This window comes from Panthera uncia, chromosome E3 (genome assembly GCF_023721935.1).
Source record: "Panthera uncia isolate 11264 chromosome E3, Puncia_PCG_1.0, whole genome shotgun sequence".
In the NCBI taxonomy this organism is placed as follows: Eukaryota; Metazoa; Chordata; class Mammalia; order Carnivora; family Felidae; genus Panthera; species Panthera uncia.
In genome coordinates, this window is record NC_064815.1 from 11,636,029 (window position 1) to 11,663,619 (window position 27,591).

At 45.3% G+C, this 27,591-nt stretch overlaps 1 protein-coding gene across 4 annotated transcripts in view; it reads left to right on the forward strand.

Moving 5' to 3' along the window:
- Positions 1-27,591, forward strand: part of VWA3A (von Willebrand factor A domain containing 3A) — a 61,348-nt gene that overhangs the window by 13,201 nt on the left and 20,556 nt on the right. For all 4 annotated transcript variants that reach the window (XM_049639147.1, XM_049639146.1, XM_049639148.1 and 1 more), the window contains exons 7-18: positions 607-661; positions 6,597-6,695; positions 8,107-8,213; positions 11,288-11,413; positions 11,735-11,843; positions 12,077-12,142; positions 15,505-15,630; positions 18,619-18,754; positions 18,864-18,967; positions 20,520-20,600; positions 21,017-21,111; positions 22,535-22,654. In XM_049639147.1, the coding sequence (XP_049495104.1) occupies positions 607-661; positions 6,597-6,695; positions 8,107-8,213; positions 11,288-11,413; positions 11,735-11,843; positions 12,077-12,142; positions 15,505-15,630; positions 18,619-18,754; positions 18,864-18,967; positions 20,520-20,600; positions 21,017-21,111; positions 22,535-22,654 (1,224 nt within the window). The remainder of the gene's footprint in view (positions 1-606; positions 662-6,596; positions 6,696-8,106; positions 8,214-11,287; positions 11,414-11,734; positions 11,844-12,076; positions 12,143-15,504; positions 15,631-18,618; positions 18,755-18,863; positions 18,968-20,519; positions 20,601-21,016; positions 21,112-22,534; positions 22,655-27,591) is intronic.

Consider the following 27,591-nt stretch of genomic DNA (forward strand, 5'->3'; position numbering starts at 1 on the left):
GAGATGATGAAGCTTAGGTTCAGAGAGGTTACCACACCTCTGAACCTTAGGTTCAGAGAGGTCACACAGCTAGTAAACGGCAGAGCTGAATCTCAAGGACCAGCCTGTCCCATTATGAAGTTCATGCTCCCAGCTCTATTTGTACCTTAAAACTCTCCCTGCCACCCACTGCCCCATGATTTCACATCAAAGGTCTTGCTTGCCCTTCAGTAGGCTCCCAAATCCCACCTGTTCTCAATGAGGGCAACAGTTACATTCAAGTGATGAGTCCTTAACTGGAGCACCTGTTACATGCTGTCTCCATCCAGCCATTGGAATGGTTTGCAATAAGGCACGTTCAAGAAGTTCCCCCAGCTACCTTTTGGAAACTAAGTCTTTTTCTCTTAATCAGTCCACTGAGAACACGCTGCTGAAATGCCCCCGTTGGGCATTTATGATCCTCTCCAGGTGACTGGGAAGTCCCACCTGAGGAGACACAGATTTGAGAAGAGCAAGCAAGACATTACCCCAAAATCCCATCCACACCTTCTTCCCATGCATGTTAAGTGGCTGTTGCGCACTGATGAAGGTGACCTTGGGTGATGAGTCTTTCTGGTGTTTTGGCAGAGCTATTGAACTCTATCAACAGAGAATCCAGTGGCTCACAGAAAGCAGCAGGAAGGTAAGAGACAAGGATTTCATTCTCCTCCCCCTTTTTCCTAAGTCCGTCTGTATTTGTCACAGTCCTTTCAGCTGCAAATGATAGACCTCCAACTTAAACTGGCTTAAACTAAAAAAAGGAATTTCTCGGCCTACATCAATGAAAAACCCAAACACAGCTGTATCCATGGGCTCAGATGATGTCATCTCTTTGTCACTGAGCTCTGCTTTCCTCTGGGTTTTATTCTTAGGAAGGCTCTCCCCAGCTTGGAAAAGTGGTCACCAGCAGCTCTAGGCTTACATGACACCAGCTGAAGTGACACTCTGAAAGGGTCCTCACCTTCCTTTCCCACTGTGCCCTCCCAAGTCCTGGAATTGACTCTCTTCGGGCCAATTTAGACCATAGCCAGTTTAGATCACCATAGCCAAGGAGTGAGATATACTAACAGGTAGATCTGGAACTAGGGGGTGGGGGACGTGCAGGGAGACTGGGTACATACCCCCAAATCTCATAGACTGAGAAAAGGGGATAGATGGTTGCACGTGGAAACCCAGGGTGCTGTTACCAGAACAGAAAATGGATCCTGGGCAGGTGAAAACAACAGATGTTCCCCTAAGCCATTTAATCTCAGACCCACAGTGAAAGTCATGACTAAGGCTGATCATCTGGACATAACTTCTCTGAGAAGTTTGAATAAATGCTTTCCTCAGATCCAAAGGGTTGAAAAGTGATCCTGGGCAAATTAACCTTTGTTTTGCTTTCTTATTTGTGTCCGCCTATTTTCCTCCAGCTGATACATTACTGGCTCACCATTTGCTTCACCTTAGGTAATCCTCAGTTCTTGCTTTAACCCTGGGACAGGCAGATGCTGAAATTCATGCTCCCTGCTCCCAACCCCCACCCCTACACAAGACCAGTAGGTGACAACATAGTGCTGAGGCTGCCTGTCACAGCTGATTCCCCGGTGTCATCTGTGTCTCGGATCCAGAACCTTCTTCACTCCCTTAGACTGGTCATTGGATGTACGACTCCAGCTGTGGCATGCCCCCTCTGGTTGCACATGATAACACAGGCAGGAAAAACCCAGAGGGATGAAATCTTCACACACTCCAAAAACATCCGTTCAGGGAATGTTCTGCGTACTTACCCACCTGTATTACACCTGTCCTGGCACTTTTGACAAAGGAGGCAGGGATTGCTGGGCCTTTCTTTGCTCAACCCTTTTCTTTCTTTATTTATTTTTATGTTTATTCATTAAAAAAATTTTTTTTTTACATTTTATTTTGGAGAGAGCGAACGTAGGGGAGGGGCAGAAAGAGAGGGAGACAGAGGATCTGAAGCGGGCTCTATGTTGACAGCCTGGAGTCAGATGTGGGGCTCGAACTCGCAAACCACGAGATCATGACCTGAGCCAAAGTCGGACACTTAACCAACTGAGCCACCCAGGTGCCCCGTTCATTTTTGAGATAAAAAGAGTGAGCAGGGGAGGGGCAGAGAGAGAGAGAGAGAGAGAGGATCCGAAGTGGCATCTGTGCTGACAACAGCGAGCATCGGGCTCAAACTCACGAACCATGAGATCATGACCTGAGCCGAAGTTGGACGCTCAACTGACCAAGCCACCCAGGTGGCCCTGCTTCTGTTGGAGCTACAGAGGAACCATGAAACAAGCCCCAATTGGATCCCAGGGAAGCGATCACCCATAAACCAACTCGTGGGTCCTCTGGGTGCTGAGGCAGCCTGGGGTGCCGGACAGGCCATCACTGGGCCCACTTCCCAACTACTGTCAGCAAGGCCATAGGCAAGTGGCCTCACTCCTCTGGGTGTCTGTTTCCATATTTATGGAGGATATTATGGCTTATAAACTAGTGGCATGCTGGCAAATCTGGCCCACAGCCATACTTTTCTTGGCCCACACAGTTTAAATATTTCCCGAGTTAGTTGCCAAGATTGAAAATCCTGATGTTTCATGTTTATGTCTGTTTTTTAGTCCTCGCTTGAAAAATGGGAATATCTAGCATCACCAGGCTCCAGTCCCCTCTTATGTACTTTTCCAGTTATTTCTATCGGAAAAACGTCTAGAATTCCAATGGCTAAGTGTAAGAGGATGAATGTTTTCAATAACAAATGCTCTAAGGGCAGTTCCTCAAATTTTAAAAGGAATAAAACTGGCCCTTGATTTGAGCTTCTTTCGGCCCCTGAGGATCTGTAATGTCCTGGGAGGCCTCAGACCTCATTTGGGTCCTGAATTCAGCAAATATTGATTGGAAGACTACTACATATCAGGCACTGGTCCAGGATTAAGGATTAGAAACATGACCAATGTGAAGGTCCCACCTTCGTGGAGATTATAGTCCAGTGCGAGAGGACAATGAATAATTTAGCAAATCATATGCAAGGTCAAGTTAGTGATAGTGCTTAAAGAAAAGCAAGCAGGGTAAGGGAATCGAGAGTAGGATAGAAGGAGGGCTGTTTTTCTTTTAAATGTTTATTTATTTATTTTTTGAGAGGAGGGGAGGAGGAGAGGGACAGAGAGAGGGAGACAGAAAATCCAAAGCAGCCTCCTCCTTGCCAGCATACAGCCCAACACGGGGCTTGAATTCACAAGCTGTGAGATCATGACCTGAGCTGAACTCAGACATTTAACCGACTGAGCAACCCAGGGGCCCCAAAGGGGGACTATTGAAATAGAAGGGTCAAAGAGGAGGCCTTTGAACAGGCAACTGACCTGAAGGAAATAAGGGCATTCCCATGTAGACATCTAGGCAAGAATGTTCCAGGCAGAGGAAACAGCAAATGCCCAGGCTCTAAGACAAGAACAAGCTTAGCATGTTCTAGAAGCAGCAAGCAGGTCAGGGCAGCAAGCACAGAGTGAACAACAGGGAGGAGAAGGGGAGGAGAGGAGGCTCAAATCAGGAATGTCCTTGCAGAGTTCAGATTTTATTCTACAGGTGAGGGTTTTAAGCAGGGGAGTGACATGATCTGACTTAAGTTTCAAAAAAGCCATTGTGCCTGCTTCATAAACTGACCATAGAGAACAAAGGTCAGGTCAGAGTGGTGGTGTCTTAGGCTCAAGCGCTCAGGTGGATGGAACGAGAAATGGTTGGACTCAGGGCGTGGCCTGAAGGTAGAGCCGGCAGGGCTGGTGGATCATGGGCTTGGGGCCAGCGGGGTGCGTGTCGAAGGCCGTTCACGAGAGGACCAGGTGTGAGGAGGAAAATCAAGAGGTCTTGGTTTCACCACATGGAGTCTGAGAGGCTTGCTGGACACCCAGGCAGAGACACGAGCAGACAGTCGGATGCAGAAGTTTGGAACTACAAGAGCTCTGCCTGCAGATGGGCACTGGATTATCATCAGTGTACCAATGGTATTCAAATCCCTGAGACACGGGAGATCACTTAGCGGCTGAGTGCAGAACTGTGGTTCTTACTGGGAGCAGGGGTGATTTTGTCCCTCCACCTTCACCCCAGGGGACATTTGGCGTTGTCTGGAGAAATGTTGCATTGTCAAGACTGGGAGGGCAGCTTGCCAGGGAAGCTGCTAAACACCCTACAATGGTCTGGTCAGCTCCCCACAACAGACGACTGTCCAGCTCAAAATGTTAACAGTTCAGGAGGTGCCTCGGTGGCTCATCTGGTTAAGCATCCAACTCTTGATTTCTGCTCAGGTCATGATCTCACAGTTGGTGGGTTCAAGCCCCACATTGGGCTCTGTGCTGACAGCCCGGGGCCTGCTTGGGATTCTCTGACTCCCTCTCTCTCTCTCTCTCTCTGCCCCTTCCCCCTTGATCTTTGTCTCTCTCTCTTTCAAAATAAATAAATAAACATTTTTTTAAAAAATGTCACTAGTTTGGGGTTTGACAAACCCTGGTGTAGGTAAGGAGGCTAAAGGATGATGGACCCCTAACCCTGTGCTTCTCAAACTTATGGCAGCCAAATCCCTTTTGGTGGTGGTGGGGGCAGGGGGTGTGTGTGGATTTTGTTAAAATGCAGACTCTAATTAGGCAAATCTAGGGTGGGACTTGAGATTTTACATCTAACAAGTTCCCAGGACAGTCCCCTAATTTAGACTTTGGGAGGAGAGGGTGGAGAGTAAGAAGGACTGGCCAGCAAGTGGAAGAAGAAACAGGAAAATGTGATGTCCTGAAAGACAAGTGTATTCATTAAGTGCTTCAACTTGTCATGTTCTTGACACAGCCAAATGGTGTCCTGTGCCCCTCAGAACTGGAGAAAGTTGAGAACTTACATTTGCCCATTGGGTCTGGTAAGAGTGAGCTCACTGATCACCTTGTCATGGGTGGCTTCAGGGGAGTGAGGAAGTGAGAGCCTAAACTGAGGGGGTGGCAGAGAAATGGGGGGTCAGGAAGCAACTCTAAAATAGGAAGCAGAGAAATGAGGTGGGGTAGCAGGAGGGAGAGGTGGGGTCCTGGAAGGTTTATTTCCTCTTTCAGATGGGCAACAGGACAGCCTATTTGTGTGGTGATGGAAATGGTGTGGTGATGGAACAGGAAGTCCAGGAGAAGGGATGGTTACGGTAGCAAAGTCCCTATTTGACCAAAGAAGAGCCAGTAATGGAAGCCACAGGGTTGGCCTTGGAGCTTTGGTAGTTGCCATAGATACATTGTAACAGGGGAAAAGCCTAAGTGTGTTGGCAAAGGTGGGCAGGCAGGCAAGGAAAGATTAATAATAACAATAAATAAATAAAAATAAATAAATAATTAATAATTAATAATAACTATAAATTATAAATTAATAATAATAATAAATAAAAATAAATAAATAAATAAATAAATAAATAATAAATAAAACAGGGGCGCCTGGCTGGCTCAGTCAGTGAAGCATGTGACACTTGATCTCAGGGTCAGGAGTTCAAGCCTCACATTGGGTGTGGAGATTACTTAAAACAATAAATAATATAAAAAAATAACTTAAAACACAAACAAAACAAAACTCTGGTTCATTTTTCGTTTCTCAGTGAAATCGGAGGCAAAAATCACTTGCTGAGGGAGTGTAGAAAGGAAATGTTGGGCTGTGAGAGATATAAAACACACCTCTCTGAGAGGAGAAGTTAATCAAGCAGGAAAATTGGGCGTGCAGGAAAGTGAGATTTCAGGCCAGAAGCATCAAATGGAACCCACTGCCCCTAGAGAACTAGCCGTTTTGCATGAATGAAAATCCCGGTTCATGATGCAGCCGTAACAGGATGAAGTCCCGGGCAGAGTCAAACCGCGTTGGCATATAGAATGTGAGAACCGATAGAAACAGAATTAGAAACTCCCAGAAATACCATGGCAGCCGTGAGCTTGACACATCTACCTTTGATTGGTAGAGTGGGTGAAAAATAAATAAGGATCTAGAGAAATGGAACAAAATGGAACAAAATCTGATGGAATTAGATATCCGACTTTGTATCTTACAAAGGATGCTTTCCTCTGGTCTCCAAATTGTCTTTAACGGACATGTGTTACTTTATAAGAGTGGACGTGAGGGAAAAAACCCTTGTGAAGAGGAGGCTGCCACAAAATAGGAGCAGATATCGGGTGCCTGGGGGCTTGGCGGTTGAGCAGCCGACTTCAGCTCAGGTCATGATCTCACAGCTCGTGAGTTCGAGCCCCGCATCGGGCTATGTGCTCACAGCTCGAAGCCTGGATCCTGCTTCAGATTCTGTGTCTCCCTCTCTCTCTGCTCCTAACTCACTCACATTCTGTCTCTGTCTCAAAAGTAAATAAACATTTAAAAAAAAATTTTTTTTAACAAAGAAATAAAAAGAGATACTGCCCAGATCTAAAGTCAGGACATCAAGTCTTGCTTTTTCCTCTGTAAAATGGGCCTGCCTTCTGCTGCTTTTTGAGGTCGGGGGGTATGTTCCAATGTCTGCATCATGCAGAGATGCCCGGGAAGAGGCTTCAGAGAAGCACAGAGTTGTGCTGGTTATTTCCACATGCCCTCTTTGGTTTTAGGCATTTGGCCTCATCAAGGGAGCCAGAGTTGGCATCATCGTTGATGTGTCCGCCATTGGCAGTGGCTCTCAAAAAGAGGAGTTCCAAAATGACCTCCTGGTAAGTCTCTCTGGCACAGAGAAGTACCTGGAACCACCCCCATCACCCCCTCCCCTTTGTGAGCTTGCTCCTTGGATTCCCTTATAGCAACTGCAAAGGTTTCTGTGAAACCCAACCACGGAGTCCTTTTCAGTTCCAGTGTGAGTTTCTAATATTCTTACCACAGCAGTCCCTGCTAGCTAGACTTGTCCACAAGAGCCCCCGAGTTCCCTGGAAAGAGGACGGGAAGACTAATCACTTGGACTGACCCCAGCATAGCATAGCCCCAGTCTCCTGGTCTTTTTTGGACCCAAGAGCTATCCCATTTTCTTTGGCATTGTCCATAACAAAGAAGCTAAGAACTCCAGAGTTAGATGACTGGGGCTCAAGTCCCAGCCACATCTGCCACTTGGAGGCTGTGGCCCTGCTACCTAATCTCCCTATGCCTAGGTTACCTCATCAGTAAAATACGATAACAGTGGCCACCTGACAGGGTTGCCATGGGATGAAAGGAGTTCACTCAAGTTAAGTGCTCAGTACAAAGTCTGGCATGGAAAATAAAACCTCTGTAGCCTCTGTGAACTAATGTGGAGAGGCTATTTTCTTATGGGAACCCCTAGAATTTTGGAGGCAATAGTCAGTTTGAGGACTCTTAGGGTTCAACATGGACTTGTTGTCCATGCTTGTCCCCCGTTCCTGGTCTCAACGGATGTCAGGAAATAGCACAGACCCCTTCATGACACGTCCTCGGGCTGAGTTTCTAAAGATTCCCCAGGCGGGCTGGTCGAATATTAGCCATGGCAGGGGTCATGTTGGTGGCATACAGATGAAACTCTAACTAGCCAGGAAGAAGAGGAGAAGCTATCTTACTGTTGGGGATTCACCAGCGGCAGCTTGAGAGCATCAAACAGGCTGGCCTTGTGCCCATCGCATAGCCACCATGTTTTGGCGAGAAACCACTGCCCCCCACCCCCGACCCCTGTCCCCCTCCTCCCTGGGTGCCACAGTTAAGGGTCCAACCATAGCACATGCTGAGATGGGTAGCTGAGACACTCACATCCCCTCCCCCCATAGTCCACGACCTAAGTGTGTAGCCACCCTGAGGAGCTGCTCCGGAAGACGACATCAGTCTGCAGTCACTGGGAGTGAGTCAGGACACAGCCTCCCAGGGTGGTGTGCCAATCTGTAGGCTGAGGCCGGTGCCCTGGCTCCACCACGCACACAGGCTGGGATGGGTCACCAGGGGCACTCATCCCACACTTCCTTGCGACTCAGTGGGCAGGAAGCAAATGTCAGCTTGGGGCCACTAAGCAACCCTGTCTCAGCACGGCTCACACCCCAACTGAGAGGGCCCAGCCCCGGCATGAGGAGTGAAGCCAGGCTCCATGTGGCCCACGGCTCCAGGAGCCAATGATGTCCCTTTGTCTGCCAGAGCCTCATTGATGAGCAGCTGAGCCACAAGGAGAAGCTGTATGTCCTGTCCTTCAGCACCAGCACCAGCGCCCTCTGGCCAGACCCCGTGGAAGTCAGCCCCTCCACGTGAGTATCCACCCGACCTTGGCCAGAATGTTTGCTTCTTCATTTTCCTCTCTATGTGGTAGTGTCTTTCGTGAATGAGCACAGTGCAAACCCAAGACCCCAACAGGTCAGTGAGTACAAAGAGTCAACTCACAGAGCGGAAACGCAGGGACCAGTAACCTTTGGAAAAGTGGCCAGCGTCGTGAGCAATCTACAAAATGAAAAGACAAGACAACCACAAGGTGCCATTTTTCTCTAGCCAACTAGCAAAGATAGTTTTGTTATTTTTAAGATAATACGTGTTCATTTTTAAAAATTCAAACAGCATGGAGGCGCCTGGGTGGCTCAGTCAGTTGAACGTCCAACTTCGGCTCAGGTCATGATTTCAGTTTGTGGGTTCATGCCCCGCTTCGGGCTCTGCACTGACAGCTCAGAGCCTAGAGCCTGCTTCAGGTTTTGCTGTCTCCCTCTCTCTCTGCCCCTCCCCTGCTTGTGCGGTCGCTCTCTCTCCCTCTCTCTCAAAAATAAACATTAAAAAAATTCAAACAGCATGAAGGATAAATAATAGAGTCTCTCTCACCTCCCAGTAACTGTTTCCTCTACCTACTTCCACACATACACGCATCAGTGTGCTTCTTCAAACAGGAGTGCGTTGCACTGTCTTGCACTTTGACTTTGCACTTAATCTTGCATAGCATTCTCTCTCAGTACACACAGATCTACCTTATTATTTTTAACATTATTTATTTAATGTTATCATTTTTTATTTATTTTTGAGAGAGATAATGAGAGTGTGTGAACACGTGCGAGCAGGGAAGGGGCAAAGAGAGAGGAAGAGAGAGAATCCCAAGCAGACTCTGCACTCACAGCGTGGAGCCAGACGTGGGGCTTGATCTCACAGAGCACGAGATCATGACCTGAGCTGAAATCAGGAGTCGCACGCTTAACCAACTGAGCCATCCAGGCTCTCCCAACCTTACTCTTTTTTAATGGCTACATTAGTATACCACTGTAAATGTACTATGATTTAACTAGTCCTTTATTTGGAAGCTTCTAGTTTGGGGTTTTGGAGGGGAGCATAGAGGGGGGAAAAGGAAGATGTGTAAGAATTTCTACTTACTTATGCCAGTAAATAAAAATGTCTTTTCCATGAAGAGAAAATCCTTGATCACCTACCACATGTTAGGTGCGATGCTAAGCGCTTAGCATGAGCTATCTTACTTAATACTTAGGGCCAGCACTTGGAATAGGATTCTTATCTCCATTTTGCCAATGAAAAAACTGGGACTCGTGTTAGGCCACGTGCCCAAAGTGGCAGAGCCAGGATTGGCTGCCAAAGCCCAGAGCAGGTGACCTTGACCAGTCCTTCAACTGTCTTCAGCAGAGAGAGGTCAGAGATACCTATCCCTCACTGAACTCTCGTGAACATGAAATGAGGGCACTCAGTGAATGAGAGTGGTTTTTTTGCTGTGGTTCCCACTCCAGTTAGACCCCACCTATGGGATGTTAGATCTGAAAGTCACCATGAGGTCATAGGCAAGAGCTTCTCAACTGCAGTCATTGCTGGATGACCCTGGTGATTTTTGTCACATCTCTGCCACGTGTACTATTTTAAAACATCAATTCTACATGGATATTGAAGGAAACTATCAGTACCATAATCACGAAGCCCATATCGCTTGCCGTAATTAGGATGCAGCCATAACAATAAATACAATGAAAGCAAACAAAACAATGATATTAAATTCTAACTTGAAACCTATCGGCCAGAGAAGGCAGTAGGCCTAGGATTTGCTTTCCCTTTGTTTATTTATTTATTTTTTTAAGTTTACTTATTTATTTTGAGAGAGAGAGAGAAAGAGAGGGAATCCCAAGCAGGCTCCACACTGTCAGTGCTTAACCCGATGCAGGGACTTGAACTCACGAACTGTGAGATCCAAAATCAAGAGTTGGATGCTCAACCGACTGAGCCACCCAGGCGCCTCTTTCCCTTTGTTTAAAAGGGAGACTCAACACTTAGCATAATGAAAGACAGGCTTACTAGCTCTGAGCTGAAGTTTTTTATTTTATTTTTGTTTTTCTTATTTTTCTTTCTTTACTTTTTTGGTCAAAGAGAAATGGAAAGAGCAGAACTCTCTCACTGGTACCATGTGAGGTATTTAATGGAGAAAGCACTGCTTCACATCTTCTTCCCTCTTAGGGCCGGAGTATATCCCAGTCCACGTGAGATGCAGCCACACAGCCACGGTGCCTCCTTTTGGAGTGCTCCTGGGGTCAGGGCATTCACTCTGCACTTGGAGTGGGGTTTGTGTGGCAGGATCGAGAAGGAACTTAGCCCAGACCCCCTGATGGGCAGAGTCGCTTGAACCTCAGGTTCTAGAGTCAGGCCTGGCTTGATATCCCAGTGTTGCCAGTTGCTTACAGTATCACCTTGGGCAAGTCCTAACTGGGTCTTCTCATCTATAAAATTGGAACGAAGGTATCCACCTCAAGAATTATTATTAGTCTGGGCACTTGGAGGCCGCAGTTGGTTAAGCATCCGACTCCTGATCTCGGCTCAGATCATGATCTCACAGTTCATGAGTTCAAGCCGCACATCAGACTCTGCGCTGATGGTGCAGAGCCCACTTGGGATTCTGTCTCTCTCTCCCCCTCTCTCTGCCCCTCCCCTGCTTGTGTGCTCGCTCTGTCTCTCTCTCTCTCTCTTTCAAAAAATAAATAAATGAATAAATAAATAAATGTTAAAAATTTATTTTTATTTATTTTTAATTTTTTTTGTTTATTTATTTTTGAAAGAGAGAAAGACAGAGCGTTAGCAGGGGAGGGGCAGAGAGAGAAGGAGACATGGAATCTGAAGCAGGCTCCAAGCCCTGAGCTGTCAATACAGAGCCCGACGCGGGGCTTGAACCCACGAGCCGTGAGATCATGACCTGAGCTGAAGTCAGATGCTTAACTGACTGAGCCACCCAGGCACCCCTAAACTTAAAAAATTTAAAAAAAGAAAAGAATTATTGTTAGTCTGAAATGAGTTTGTGTTTGTGCTGAGCCTGGCACCCCGAAAGAGTACTGTGTTTAGGTGTCTGTTGTCTACACAGCCTCCAGGAACTCAAGCTCTGGGTGAAGAAGCTCCAGCCTGATGGGGGCAGCAATCTGCTACAAGCCCTGAGGAAAATCTTCACCCTGAAGGGACTGAATTCTCTGGTGATCATAATGGGCAGCTGGTAGGTCTCCTTTCCTATGTGGGTAACAGACTACATCAAGGGGGCTGGAGAACCAATCCATTGTTAGAGGAAAGACCGTCAAGCATGACTCTTCACACACGCTTGAGAGAAGGATTTTGTTCACAGGCCATCTGTCCACAGGTGTCAGGGCAGGGCGCAGCCAGGGCAGGCCAGACCTGCAGTCCACTCCTCCCCACACGTTCCCCAGGTGACCTGAAACACATGTGGTCAGTTCGATTTGGTAGATGTTCCCGTTTTCTCTGGATGGTCCTCAAAGTGATTTGACCTGGGGAACCCCGTTTTCTTCTGTCTTCTCCCCAGCCCAGATCAGCCTTCTGAAATTCTGTCCAACTACATCCAACAGTCCACTGTGGGACGGGACCTCATCACCCACATCATCACCTACAAATGCAACGATCAGATGCCCCCTGTAAGTACTGGGATTCTCCAATGTTTCCCTTGGATTGGCCATAGGGAGCTAGCTGGGCCAGCTCTGGGGGCTCCGTGCATGGACAGGGACCCCCTCCCAAACTACGGACCAGAACACAACTCTCCTTGTACCTAATTCTCCCTTTGGGCAGTTGGGAGGCTCAGTCAAGGAGAAGGCTTGTCAGACTACTGGCGTTGCCCTATGGAGAGCTGACCCTGTCTCCCTCCCTACAGGCTGTCCTAAAGAACCTTGCAGAAGCTCTTGGGGGCTACTACCACTGCTATAGCACAGAGACGGAGGTAAGCCCTTCTGTCAACACGCGGTGTCCCTCTCCTCCCTCCCTGCCTGGCTCCAAGGCTGTTTCTGGGGGATCTGTACTTGCTTCCCTCCCCCACCACCATGCTCAGTATAATCAGGTTAAGATGAATATGTGGGAATAGCAGGGACAGCATGAAGTCACAGGAGATCCTTTGCTCAGCACGCGCGATGAGTTGATTGTGCACCAGTGTGCCTAGAGGCCTTTTAAAGCATTGCCGGTAGAATCCCGAATCTCTATCCAGTCGACAACAATGTGGGCCCTACTCCACCTCTGCTCCCATCAAAGCTGTGAGTCTGAAACAGTTGTCTCAGTTCTTTCTCCAAGTACATCCCTGCTACTGCAGGGTCAACTGTGAGTGAGCCATCAGTTCTGTACCAATCCGTCCGTTGGTGCCACCTGTGTCCACAATGGAGGTAACAATTAGCAAATGTGTATGGAGCCATTTGGCGGATTGAAAATCCAACTGTCTGTTCAGCTAACAGGCTGTGTCTTGCCTGTAACCATGAATAGCCATAAGCAAATGAATATTTGCATCTCACAGTGTTCGAGTGTCGCCATGTCTAGCATTTAACACCAAGGAGCCAGGGTCAGGCAACATTTTCCTTGGGTAACACCCCTTCTGTTTATGTCATTTCTGTCATTTTCCAGACTCTGTTTTTTTGAGGCCATGGACTACAGGGGCTAGGACGGTACAGTAAATGAATGAAACTGGCTGATTTAAGAGATCTTTTACCTTGGGGCGCCTGGCTAGCTCAGTTGGTGGAGCATGTGACTCTTGATCGGAGGGTTGTGAGTTCAAGTCCCATGTTGGGTGTAGAGATTACTTAAAAATAAAATCTTAAAAAAAAAAAATAGAGGGGTGCCTGGGTAGCTCAATCGGTTAAGTGTCCAACTCTTGATTTTGACTCAGGTCATGATCTCACAGTTTGTCAGATCGAGCCCTGTGTCAGGCGCTTGCACTCTCTGAACAAACAAATAAACAAACAAACTTAAAAATAAATTCCTTTATCTTAAAACCTGTAGCCCTCTTGGCTTCTCTGTTGTTTTTCTGCCCTTGAGAGAGATATGGCTACAACAAATTTCATTGCCTTCTTCTTTTTTTTTTTAAGTTTATTTATTTTTGAGAGAGGGAGACAGAGGGAGAGAGAATCCCAAGCTGGCTCCACGCTGTTAGCACAGAACTCGATGTGGGGCTTGATCTCAGGCACTGTGAGATCATGACCTGAGCTGAAATCAAGAATAGGAGGTTTAACCAACTAAGCCGCTGAGGCACCCCTGTCTTCTTTTAATATGAGCAAAACAAAGGTAGAAGGATAACAAAACCCTACAGCTGACTCCGATGGAGTGTGGGGGGCGGGGAGCAGAGAGTGTGTGGGGCTCGGAGGACTAGGCAGCACATGCCCCGTCTAGAGAGGTGCCTCTGCTCAGCCCCAGCCCGCTGTTGCTCTGGAGGAATGTGACCCCAGTGCCGCCAGGTCTTGGGATTTTTCAAGAGCTGGAAATCGGGATTTGTGTGTATGTGTGACTCCTTTACATTTTTTTAAAACTGGAGGTGAAATTCACATAACATCAAGTGAACCACTTTAAAGTGAACCATTAAGGGTACTTAGGGGGCTCAGTCAGTTGAGTGTCCAACTCTTGATTTTGGCTCAGGTCATGATCTCACAGTTCATGAGTTCGAGCTCCACATCAGGCTCCATGCTGACAGTGCAGAGCTTGCTTGGGATTCTCTCTCCCTGTCTCTCTGCGCTTCTCCTGCTCTCGTTCTCTCTCAAAATAAATAAATAAACTTAAAAAAAAATAAAGTGAACAATTAGTATTTTCACTATGTTGTGCAACCACCAACTTTATCCAGTTCCAAAACATTTTCATCCCCCCCAGAAGAAAATTCTGTACCCATTAAGCAGTTCCTCCCTCTTTCCCCTCCCCCACAGCCCTCTGGAAACTACCAATCTGCTTCCCATCTCTATGGATTCACCTATTCTGGATATTTCAACGTTTTTTTTTTTGTTTTTTTTTTTGGGGGGGGTTGAGAGTGAGAAAGAGTGTGAGCGGGGGAGGGGCAGAGAGAGAGGCAGAGAGAGAGGCAGACACAGAATCGGAAGCAGGCTCCAGGTTATGGGCTTTCGCACAAAGCCCGATGCAGGGCTCAAACCCATGAACCATGAGATCATGCCCAGAGCCAAAGTCAGAAGCTTAACCAACTGAGCCACCCAGGCACCCCTGCTTAGTGTAATGCTTTCAGGGTTCATCTATGTTGTAGCTTGTCTCAGAGCTTCATTCTTTTTCGTGGTTGAAGAATATTCCATTTTCTAGATGTACCACCTTTTGTTAATGCATCAGTTGATGGACATGTGGGTTGTCTCCACCCTTGGGCTGTTGTGAACTGCTGTGAACATTGGTGTACAAGTCTCTTGAGTTCCTGTTCTCAATGATTTGGGGTTATAGGCCTACAAGTGGAAATGCTGGGTTATGTGGTATTTCTGTGTCCGATTCTTTGAGGAAGTGCCAAACTGGTTTCCACAGAAGCTGCACCATTTTACATCCCTACCAGCAGTGCACAGGGCTCCAACTCTCCACATCCTCACCAATGCTTGCTCAAGTCCTCTTTAAATTACGTTTATGGCCAACCCAGTGGGTGTAAAGTGTTTCTTCGTATCTTTAAGGTTGGAAAACCCTTCAGTTATTTAAAAATACTTCAGGGGTGCCTGGGTGGCTCAGTTGGTTAAGTTTCCAACTTTGGCTCAGGTCATGATCTCGAGGTATGTGAGTTTGAGCCCTGCATCGGGCTCTGTGCTGCTAGCCTAGAGCCTGCTTCAGAGTCTGTGTCTCCCTCTCTCTGTCCCTCCCCTGCTCACACTCTGTCTCTCTCTCTCTCTCTCTCTCTCTCAAAAATAAACATAAAAAAAATTTAAAAAAAATAAAAATGCTGCAGACCAATACCATAGAAATGGAACACAACACATTTGCAGGCTGTATCTAACACATGGACCCTAGTTTATCTTATTTTTTAAAGTTTATATACTTATTTTCAGAGAGAGAGCACACAAGTGGGGAAGGGGCAGAGAGAGAGAGGAAGAGAGAGAGAATCCCAAGCACTGCACTGGTGGTACAGAGCCCATTAGAGGGCTCGAATTCATGAGCCACAAGATTATGACCTAAGCTGAAGTCAGACCCTTAACTGACGGAGCCATTCAGGCACCCCAATGGACCCTACTTGATAACGTCTGGTTTAAACAATCTGACACTTAGCTTTGGGAAATTACATGGCTGCTTGACCTGCCTTGGCCATTGCTAGTAGCCAAATGACCTCTAATAGCTGATTACTCCTGCTACCCCCAGGTCTATACCAGTTGGGACATGGACCAGCTCCTGGCAGAAATCCAGAAGGCCCAGAGCCTCCTGAGCCACATCCAAGCCTTGCGCAACAGGACCCCCTATGAGGAGCTAACGGGCATGATGAAGGAGGTAGGTGGTGTAGGTGAAGATTTTGGAACTGGCCTCACTCCATTCTCCTTTCTCACCCGTCTCCCTGAGGGCATGGCTGCCAAGGCCCCCATGTGCTAAAGAAAAACAAGGCAAAGCCGTGCCCTCTGCTGTACCTGACACCCCTGAGCCGGGTGGGCCTTCCACTGTGCTGGAAGGATCCTGATGGATTTTCTAGCTGAAAAATTGATTTCAGAGAAAGGCCAGCAGGCTCCTGCCACCCTTCCCATCTATCACTGTCCCCTCCCTTCACCCCAATTTGGAGAAGGACAGAAACCTCAGCCACACTGAGTGGGCCATCTTGAAGATAGTCTTCGGCACCCAGCACTTCATTCAGGGCAAATGTCCCTGCCTGGTGACTCCGCTAATGTAACATCAGTAAAGTAACGCAGCCAGCTCATGGACGCAGCACCATAAAAGGTATGAGCTGCTGAGGGACGCCTGGCTTGCTCAGTCAGAGGAGCGTGCGACTCTTGATCTCAGGGTTATGAGATCGGGCCCCATGTTGGGTGTAGAGATTACTTAAATAAATAAAACTTAAAAAAAAAAGCAATGAGCTGTTTAGACTGTGCAGAAACTTAACTGTGAACAGAAGGCACGGAGAATGCATTTATCGCTTCACCAAATGAACATGTGGCTGTGTCATAGAAGACATCTTGGCCTGGTTGGACACAATAGAAGAAACACAGCACCTAGAAACTGGAACCTTACATTTTAGCTCCAGCTTTTCTATTTAGTCTCTATAAATCATAACAGCTATTCGTATTATAATTAGAATAACTCTCTACAGAGTGCCCATTCTAAGATAGGCACCATGCTTAACTCTTTAAATGTCTTATTTTATTTTAAAAACAACAGTCTGCTGCAGATGTATTATTATCCCCATTTTACTGATGAGGAAACTGAACTTACAAGGCTAAATAATTTGCCTCAGACCCGAGAGATTAGAGACAGATCAAGTTTGAATTAAACCCACATCTGGGGCGCCTGGGTGGCGCAGTCGGTTAAGCGTCCGACTTCAGCCAGGTCACGATCTCGCGGTCCGTGAGTTCGAGCCCCGCGTTGGGCTCTGGGCTGATGGCTCGGAGCCTGGAGCCTGTTTCCGATTCTGTGTCTCCCTCTCTCTCTGCCCCTCCCCCGTTCATGCTCTGTCTCTCTGTCCCAAAAATAAATAAAAAACGTTGAAAAAAAATTAAAAAAAAAAACAACCCACGTCTGTCTGACACCACAACCTTTCCAGGAGTTTCCCAAAATGCAATACATGCATTACTTACGGTTTGCAAGGTACATGGTTTAATTTTTCTAATATGTATTTAAAACAAGCTCATTATTGTTGTAATACATCTTCTTTCTAAAATTATTTAGGTACAAAAAGGGAATTAATTTTTTAAATGAAATCCAATTAATAATTTAAAGGCTTTAATATTACATATTTGATTTATTTCATTCTTTAAAAAGATTTTTTAATGTTTATTTTATTTTTGAGAGAGAGAGAGAGAGAGAGAGAGAGAGAGCATGCACATGTGTGAGCTGGGGAGGGGCAGAGAGAGAGAGAGACAGAGGATCCAAAGTAGGCTCTGCACTGACAGCAGATGCGGGGTTCGAACCCACAGAACCATCACAGAACTGTGAGATCATAACCTGAGCCGAAGTCAGACACTTAACCAACTGAGCCACTCAAGCACCCAAAAGAGTTAATTTTTAAAAATAATCTCTAGGGGCTCCTGGGTGGCTCAGTTGGTTAAGCATCCGACTTGGGCTCAGGTCATGATCTCGCAGTTTGTGGGTTCGAGTCCTGCGTCGGGCTCTGTGCTGACAGCTCAGAGCCTGGAGCCTGCTTCTGATTCTGGGTCTTCCTCTCTCTGCCCGTCCCCTGTTCACACTCATTAAAATAAATAAATAAATAAATAAATAAATAAATAAATAAATAAATGAATGAATTTAAAATAATCTCTCCACCCAGTGTAGGGCTCCAACTCACAACTCCAAAATCAAGAGTCACATGCTCTACTGACTAAGCCACCCAGGTGCCCCCATGGTTGATTTATTTATTTATTTATTTATTTATTTTATTTATTTATTTTTTTTAACGTTTATTTATTTTTGAGACAGAGAGAGACAGAGCATGAACGGGGGAGGGTCAGAGAGAGGGAGACACAGAATCTGAAACAGGCTCCAGGCTCTGAGCGGTCAGCACAGAGCCCGACGCGGGGCTCGAACTCACGGGCGGCGAGATCATGACCTGAGCCGAAGTCGGACGCTTAACCGACCAAGCCACACAGGCGCCCCAGTTGATTTATTTTTTAAAAAATTCTAGAGGCACCTGGCTACCTCAGTCAGTGGAGCTTGCCACTCTTGATCTCGGGGTTGTGAGTTTGAGCCCCACATTAGGTGTAGAGATTACTTTAAAATAAATTTTTTAAAAAAATTCTAAACAGTACAGTGGTACTCAGATACAGCAAAATTCATGAAGGCAGTGCTCAAGTGTCCAAAGTTTGGGAATTGCTGTGTCTTATTTATATATGAGTTATGACTTAATATCTCAGAACCTCAGGTTTTCAGTTTGTAAATGTGGGTAAGGGGAAGCTGGGCTAGATCAGGGCTCCTGAAATGATCTGGTGTAGGAGTTACTTTTTACTTCTTCAAAGCCTTGTGTTAGGAGCCCACGGAAGGGCCATCTGTCATCTTGAAGTCCAAGGTGCCGATCTTGATGGTAAGGGTGGGGAAGGGGCCAAGAGGATGGACAAATCAAAGAGGAAGCAAATTGCTGGGGACATCTTCTTACTCTGGAAATTCTAGCAATCTCCAGAGAAGGGGGTGGGGATGGTGGGAGGGGAAGGCAGAATTGCCTTAATTTGCCAGGTAATATTTTCAGATGCTCCACTTAGGGGAATGGGGTGGGTCGGGGAGACTAGGGATTCCAAGCTCTAAAATGTGATTTTGTAATGAGGGCTTTTAAATTTAATTTAGATTTCCACAGAGATTGCAAAAGGGCCACTCACAGGTCTCTTGCCTAAACCCCCAAAGCATGAGGGTCCCCTCACAATTGAGTTCCCAAACTTGGAGAAGACTTCTGCAGAATGGCTAAAGATCAATGGCCTAAAAGGTAAGTCCCCAGTGAGGGCAGAACCCAGGACTCAGGTGACTAACTAAAAGTCATGAATCCTCTGGGGCTCCAAGGGTTGTATCTCACACCCCACTATTTATTTTTACAGCCAGAAAACTAAGCCTTTATCAGGTTCTGGCACCCAATGCATTCTCTCCCGTGGAGGAATTTGTGCCTATTCTCCAGAAAACAGTATCTTCATCTATCTATGAGGTAACTCAGAGTCAGAGTTCTCTCCAGTCTTCTGCAGGGGGGGCGCTTTTGTGACATTTCCCTTCTTAAATGTTCAAGAAATAAGAGTAATAAGTCAGATCACAGGGAGTAGGGGTCTAAAGGTCTGTAGTACGTTGTAAGCTTTCCACCCAGGACTGTAGAACTCTCATCAGATCTATCCCAATTGCTATTTTGCAAAGATTTGAAAAATGGACTTGGGAGATGGGATAAGAGGGAGCAAGTCAAGTACTATAGTTACCTCCTCCTTGAAGGTTTTCCTCTGTGCACTCAGAACACACTCACTTTCCTTGTATCCTCACTGTACCTGGTACAGCTTCTGCTCCAGCTCTTATAATGTGTTAATATGTGTACTTGTTATGTGTCTAAACCCCCAATGGCATATGAGCCTTTAAAAGAACAAACTCTTGAGGTGCCTGGGTGGCTCATTCAGCTGAGAGTCTGACTTCAGCTCAGGTCATGATCTCATGAGTTCGAGCCCCACATTGGGCTCTGTGCTGACAGCTCAGAGCCTGGAGCCTGCTTCAGATTCTGTGTCTCCCTCTCTCTCTGCCCCTCCCCCACTTGTGCTCTCTTTCTCTCTCTCAAAAATAAATAATAAAAAAAAAAACATTAACCAAAAGAACAAACTCTGTTCTCCAACCCTGTATCCCCATTATCTAGTACAACTAAGCAGTCAATGAATATTTCCCAGATGGCTAACTGGGTGGAAGGAAGGATAGAAAAAAGAAGGAAAAGAATGAATGGATGGATAGAAAGAAATGGTGATGATAAATGAATAGATAAAAGGATGGATGGATGTTTGGTTGGTTGGTTGGTTGGTTGGATGAATGGATGGATGGGTGATGGGTGGATGGATGGATGGATGGATGGATGGAAATGTAAACTTCCATATGGAAGTATGGAAAGGGAAAAGTAGAAGGATGAATGACAGAATTAAAAATGGTGAAAGGATTAAAGTACAACGAAAGGATGGAGAAATTGAAGGACGGAATAATAGGTAAAGAGAAACATCAATGGAAAGATGGAAGAATGAAAGGGAAGTGGGATAGATAATTGTAGCAGTGGATTGATGAATGACCAGGTGGTCATCCGTCTTGGCAGAGGATGAAAAATTAGACAACTTGGCAGAGGACGAAAAATTAGATTTTCAAAGGGTCCATGAAGGTCTATCTGGGTTTCTAAGCCTATGAGCCCATGGCCAGTATGTTTCAAGGTCTCCAACTATCCTATTACAAAACTTCCAGCCATATCTTGTAATCAAGACCCTGCTGTTTGTAAGAGCCTCCCCAGAAGGGAGCCTGGCTAGCTGTCAGGCATGGTGCACTCAGGGACCACTGTCCTGAAGGACTTCTGTCACCAGCTCCAGGCATGGCAATGACTAGGGAGGCATAACCCACCCCCAGATGTGCTCAAAGCCCACTTCCCTCTTATGCATCTGATTTGGAGAGCCCAGCACCCAAATTAAACTTACAGCCATTCCCCACATGTGTTCTGTTCACCTGCTGCCCATCCTGGCAACACCTGAATGCAGAAGGCAATGGTACAATTTGAATGGCATGACGGGACAGTGAAGAATGTTCATGTGGATCCGCCCTTCCTCTATGAGTACCAGGTTAGTAATGGGTCCAATAGGTCAGAATATGTGGTATGAGAAGAGAGAATGTGAGGAAGGCACCATGGAATGTGGAGACCCAAAACCATTGACTGAACTCCCTCTTATAAACAGAAACTGTTCTCTGCCTCCAGGCACCGCTGGAGCTTTCTACACTTGTTTCCCAGGGAGGAACCTGTCAAACAAAAGTCTCTAATCTTTTGGGGCAAGATCTACTTCCTCTCCCATCTGAGGCAATGAAATATTTGAACTTCCTGGTCTTGTGGCAGACTCATCAATGATTTAGTGGAATGTTTATACTGCCTGGATACCCATGACCTTGACACCTCATTCCCAGAAGCCAACCTTCTCCACACAGACCCTTTAACCAGCCATCCTTTGATCTGTCACTCACTCTGTGGCCTGTGGGTTTACAGAAACAGCTCAGCAGAGCTATGCGGATGTATGAGAGGCGGATCGAGTGGCTCTCCTTGGCCAGCAGAAGAATCTGGGGCACCGTCTGTGAAAAAAGGTACCTTCCCTCAAAGTAGTGTTCTTGTCCTTTGTGAGTCTGGTGTGTGACATACACACTCATCCAGCTCATGAATTCCCTGTTGGTAGCATCAGAAACCACCACTTAGATAAGGATCAACAATCACTCAGCAGAATCCTTGGAGGAAGAAGTCACCACTACCATCATCAATATCAATAATTGTGTATCATCGTTGTGTTTACTTGGGATTCTTTCAGTTAAAAAGCCACAGAAACTAAATGCAAATTGGCTTAAACCAAACAGGGAAGTCTGGTTAAGGTAACTGAAAATTCTAAAATAGATTTGATTGCTGTCTTCAGGTATGGCTCCATCCAGGGGTTCACGCGCGTCAGGAATCTTTCTCCGTCTCTCGGCTCTACTTCCTTCCCTTTTGGCTTTGTTTTCAGGCAGGCTTTACCCATCCAGGTAGCAGGATAGCCGCCTGAAACTCCTGGCTTGCTTTCTACCAGTTTAGCACTCCCAGGCTTGGAGTGGGGGTCCATCGATGGGCTATTCGACTCTGGCCTGGGAGGTATGATGTTCTAATTGCCAGAAGTCAAATGCCCACCCTTCAAGCTTAGGGTGGTTCTGTTTCACCCAATTCAAATGGCCTGAAAGAGGCAGAGGAGTTTTCCAAAGGAAAATCAAGATGCTGTCGTGATAGGAGGTGATAGATTCTGCGTAGGGAGAAACAGTTGGCAACCATGATAGCTATCCTTACCGTTCCATACCTTATTGGATGCATTCCCACTTACAAAGTACTATACTATTCAATCATTTAATTCTCAAAACTAACCTAGTTCCTAGTTAAATATATGAAGGATCAGAGAGGTTTTGTGACTTGCCTAAGTCACACAGGAAGTGGAACTCTGACTCTAAATCCAGAGGATTCGCTCCTGCTATCCATAACTGCTGTCTCAAAATGAGAGTAGAGGGTGGAGTTGGGAAATGATTTGAGGTCGTGAAAGAAGACCAGATGGGGCTAAGGATCTTAAAACAGAGAAAGGTCACAAAAAGATGCATTTATTTCCCCAGAGGCTCAGATACACCTAATTCCCCATCTAATTTGCTTACCTTGTTTCTGTTTCCCCTACGGAGACCCCAATCTAGAATAATATTGAATGCTAGGGCTTTAAAGCAGGGAAATGCCTGCTTTCCAGGCATCCCCCACCCCTTAAACCATCTCCACCCTGATGTGACTTTACTCCATGATGGGAGCCCCTGGGAGAGAAGCTTCCATGATCCCCTTAGTCTACTGTTGTAAAACCACTCCTATTGACCTCACACCATGGAAAAGATTTTGGCCAGCTGTAAGTTTGGCATGTAGAATTCCCCTGGAAAAAACTTTAAATAGTAAAATGGAACAAAATAAACATTATCTGAGAGATTCGGTTCTCTTCTTAAAGCTTGTGTTTCTTTTTAGGGTGGTTATACTGCTGGATATCTCTGTGACCAATTCCATGTACATTATTCATATCCAGCACTCACTGCGGCTTCTGCTGGAGGAGCAGTTGTCCAACAAGGACTGCTTCAACCTCATCGCGTAGGCTCCTAGGTCCCGGTGGGGGGCTGGGGGCAGGGGGCAGGGGGCACGGGTGCTCTGTGCCACTGCTGGGCTGAGGTTCCCGGCAGGTGGCTGGATGACAGATGTTACCAGCACCCAGCATCCTAGGATGGCCATCAGCTTATCTGATTTGAATCATCTTGTTTGGGGTACTGAATAATTAAATGGTTGCAGGACAGTCCCACTGGGGCGAAGGTGTAAGTGGCCCCAAAACACACAGCTTGATCAGCCAAGATAAAGTAACTCAGCCCATTGCCCCATTTGGATTCTGAGCTGATAAACATGAAAGAGAAAAAGAAGGGCCCCGGGCATGCCCCAGTCTCGGTACATGTCTAGCAAGACCTAATATGCCAAACGTTTAGGATTCCAATCCCAAATGTTAATTATATAGACTTATATATATAATTATATATGTTTAAATTATGTGTAACTATATAATATATAATCCTATATATTTAAATGATATATATAAATAATTTGATATATACTTTAAAATATCAATATTATATATAAAATAGACATATTTTTAAACATATTTATTTATTTTAAGAGAGAGAAAGAGGGGCGCCTGGGTGGCTCAGTCGGTTAAGCGGCCGACTTCGGCTCAGGTCATGATCTCGCAGTCCGTGAGTTCGAGCCCCGTGTCGGGCTCTGTGCTGACAGCCTGGAGCCTGTTTCAGATTCTGTGTCTTCCTCTCTCTGACCCTCCCCTGTTCATGTTCTGTCTCTCCCTGTCTCAAAAATAAGTAAAACGTTAAAAAAAAAAAAAAGACAGAGAGAGAGAGAGAAAGAGTAAGCAGGGGAGGGGCAGAGAGACAGAGAGAAGGAGAGAGGGAGAATTCCAAACAGACTCCATGCTGTCAGCACAGAGCTCAATGCAGGACTCGATCTCACGAACCATGACCTCAGGGCCATGACCTGAGCCAAGATCAAGAGTTAGATGCTTTAACCTACTAAGCCACCCAGGTGCCCTTAAAATATATATTTAAAAAAAAATTTTTTTTTAAATTTTTTTAATGTTTATTTATTTTTGAGAGAGACAGAGACAGAATGCAAGTGGGTTAGGGGCAGAGAGAGGGAGAAACAGAATCCAAAGCAGGCTCTAGGCTCTGAGCCATCAGCACAGAACCCGATGTGGTGCTCGAACCCACAGAGCTGTGAGATCATGACCTGAGCCAAAGTCAGGCGCTCAACCTACTGAGCCACCCAGGCACCCCGAAAAACATTTTTTTTTAACATTTGTTCAATTTTGAGAGACAGAGCATGAGCAAAGGAGGGGCAGAGAGAGAGGAAGACACAGAATCCGAAGCAGGCTCCAGGCTCTGAGCTGTTGGCCCAGAGCCCAGCACAGGGCTCGAACTCATAAACTGTGAAATCATGACCTGAGCCAAAGTCAGATGCTCAACTGACTGAGCAACCCAGGTGCCCCCATATATATTTTAAAAATTATATACAACTGGGGTGCCTGGCTGATTCAGTCAGTGAAGCATACAACTCTTGATCTTGGGGTTGTGGGTTTGAGCCTCACATTGAATGTAGAGATTACTTAATAAAATCTTAAAGAAAATTATATGTAACTATATATAACTTAAATTATATGCAGTTATATATGTAGTTATATAAATTAACTATATGTATGTATAGTTATATATATAATTTAAATTATAACTATATATACATATATTTAAATTATGTATTATATATAGTCACATCTAATTTATATATATAGCTACATATAATTCAAATATATATATAGTTTTATATATTTATTTTAATGGCATTCCTTTTTCACTAATTAGGGGACAAAGAAAAGGAACCCACTTGAACTATACATTTTTGTATCACTTCATATCAAATAGGGAGTATTTTTTTTTAATGTTTATTAAATTTGAGAGAGAGAGAGAGAGCGTGAACAGGGAAGGGGCGAGAGAGAGAGAGAGAGAGAGAGAGACAGAATCCAAAGCAGGCTCCGGGCACCAAGCTGTCAGTGAAGAGCCTGATGCGGGGCTCAAACTCAGGAACTGTAAGATCATGACCTGAGCTGAGATCAGATGCTTAACTGACTGAGCCACCCAGGTGCCTCTCAAATAGAGAGTATTCTAAATCAATTAAGACAGTGGTTAATATTATATATTATTCTGTACCAGAGCCTAATCTTTTTCTAATAAATGTTACAGAAAAAAAATGCTTAGAGATACATATTAGGCAATGTTTTCGTTAATTTATCCATCCATTTATTCAACAAACTTTTATTGAAAGCCTGCTCTGTGCCAATCACTACGCTCAGCATTGGGGATACAGAAGTGCATACACATAATACCTGTTCTCAAGGAACTTGGGGTCTAGTAGAGGGAGACAGGCATGTTAAGAAATAAGTGTTATTAACTGTTTTCTACAGAAATAGGTAGAAGTCAGGATCAGACCATCCTGCCTGAGCAGAGTTAGGTCAGAAAATATTCACAGAGGAAGTGACCCTTTTGCCAAGTCTTATCAAATGAGCAGGTGTTTGCCTAGCACATGTGTATGATGGGGGCAGTGGGGAGGAAAGGCATTTTTGGCAAAGGGAACAATATGAGGCATACAGGTGTTGAAACTGTGGAACGTTGTATATTGTGTTGGAACGGAGACTATGGAAATTTGGGGGGCCATCAGGGAGTTCAGTAGGTTACAGGGTGAGAAAGAGAGATTGTGCATGACAGAATAAAACAGGTGATGGAGAATTTATACATAGAAGATGTGCTCAGGAGCTTTTGTACTACAGGACATATAGGCATTAAAGGATTTTAAGCAAGGTCATAAGATGAGCGGATCTTGAATGCTCAAGTCACAGTGCGAAAGACGCATTAAAGGGATGGAGGCCATTTGGACCGCTCCAGTGGTCTGCACTAGTGTGGAGTAGGCTTGAACTGTTGGCCATGGTGATGGAGGAAGGGATGCGTGTGAGAGCCATTGCAGAGTTAGAATCCGCAAAGCGTCATTACCATGTGGCTATAGAGGGTGAGAGAACAGTGAAGAGAGGATAGACCAGATGGAGCAGATCTTGGAAGTAGAAGATAGTTTTAACCAAGTAGAGTTGGAGATTTCCAAGAGGAGATGTCCTTGTAGGGGTTCCATTGAGGAGTGCTAGCCAGGAAGCACAGGAAGCAAGCCATCAATATTCTGGTTATGTGGTTCCACACACAGAAGTGCATGAATTGCACCTGTGGAGATGTGAAGGTGAGAGAGGACAACCAAAGACAGAACTGATGAGGCACTGACATTTGGAGGGAACCACCAGAGAAACACAGGAGAGGAGCAGCAGAGAGGTAGGAGGAAAACGAGGAAAGAGTAGTATTGAGAAGCAAGGTCTCAGAAAGAAACAGAGTTTGATCCTGCAGAAGAAAAGCAGGAAGGGGAAGAATGAAGGAATCTACTGAATTTGACAGTAAAGCTCACTGGTAACAAAACAATGAGATATAGGATTTTGGAATTCAGTTTGGCAACTGAATATTTAAAAGGTTTAAAATAATAACAGTGCCCAGTGCTGGTGATGATGCAGTAAGAAGGGCACTCTTGGAAACTGTCAGTAGAAGTGTAATTTGGTATAGCCCTTGTATTAAATTTTTAAGTATATATTCTTCATTCCTTCAATTAAACCTTTATATATTATCTGAAGGGAATACAAAGCCAAGTGTACAGAGATAACCATGCTGGGTTGTTCAGTACAGTCTAACACGGATAAACCTGGAAACAAACTGCATGACCCTTGGAAAAATTGGTAAAACAATCCTGACAGTGCAACTATTCAAAAGAATGAGGGAGAGTTACATGTGTGCATTTAGAAAAATGTCCTCCGTAAGTCCCAACGAAAGGGAACAGGTAGATTACAAATAGTATGTACTGTATAATTCCATTTCTGTAAATATATATTTACCTCTTCTGTGTTTTTTTTTTAAAAGTATAGTTAACACACAATGTTAGTTAGTTTCAGGGGTACAACTCAGTGATTTGACAAGTTTTACACATTTATTTTTTAAATTTAGTTTAAATATTTTATTTATTTATAAGTAATCTCTACACCCATCATGGGGCTCGAACTTACAACTGAGATCAAGAGTCGCATGCTCTACAGACTGAACCAGCCAGGCACACCTATGCTTCTTTTTTTTTTAATCTGAAAGAATATAGAGTAAAAAGTTAACAGAATTTTTTTCTGAGGAATAAAATTGGACAAATTTTCACTCTCTGGATGTTGTTAAAATTTTTATCCAGTTGTAATAGAGGATTTATTATCCAACTACAATACATATTTTCATGAGGGGGAAGAAGGTCATTGGTTTTATTTTAAGTTTTATTTGTTTATTTTGAGAGAGAGAGAGAAAGAGAAAGTGTGCAAGGGGCGGTGTGTGTGAGACAGAGAATTTGAGAGAGAGAATCTGAAGCAGGCTCTGCACTGTCGGCGTGCTGAAGAGGCAGTGCTCCATCTCAGGATGGTGAGATCATGACCAAGGTCATTGTTAATATTTGCCAGAGAACCTACCAGAAGCTTGACTGCAGTGGGTTGAGGAGTAAGGAGATGCTGCGACATTGTTTTTCCAGGGAGCCCGTCCATACATACAAAAGAGAAGTGGCTAATAGAGAGTCCCTGGTAGAAAGAGGAAGTTATTTTTGAGAATGGACAGGCTTGGGGTGCCTGGGTGGCTCAGTTGGTTAAGTGTGTCTGACTCGTGGTTTCAGCTCAGGTCATGATCTCATGGTTCATGGGTTCCAGCCCTGCATCAGGTTCTGTGCTGACAGTGCAGAGCCTGCCTGGGATTCTCTCTCTCTCTCTCTCTCAAAGTAAAGAAATAAACTTAAAAAAAAAAAAAAAAGAATAGGCTTGAACATTCACAGAGACAAGGGGGAAGAGTGGAATAGAGAGGAGGAAGGAGTTTGAG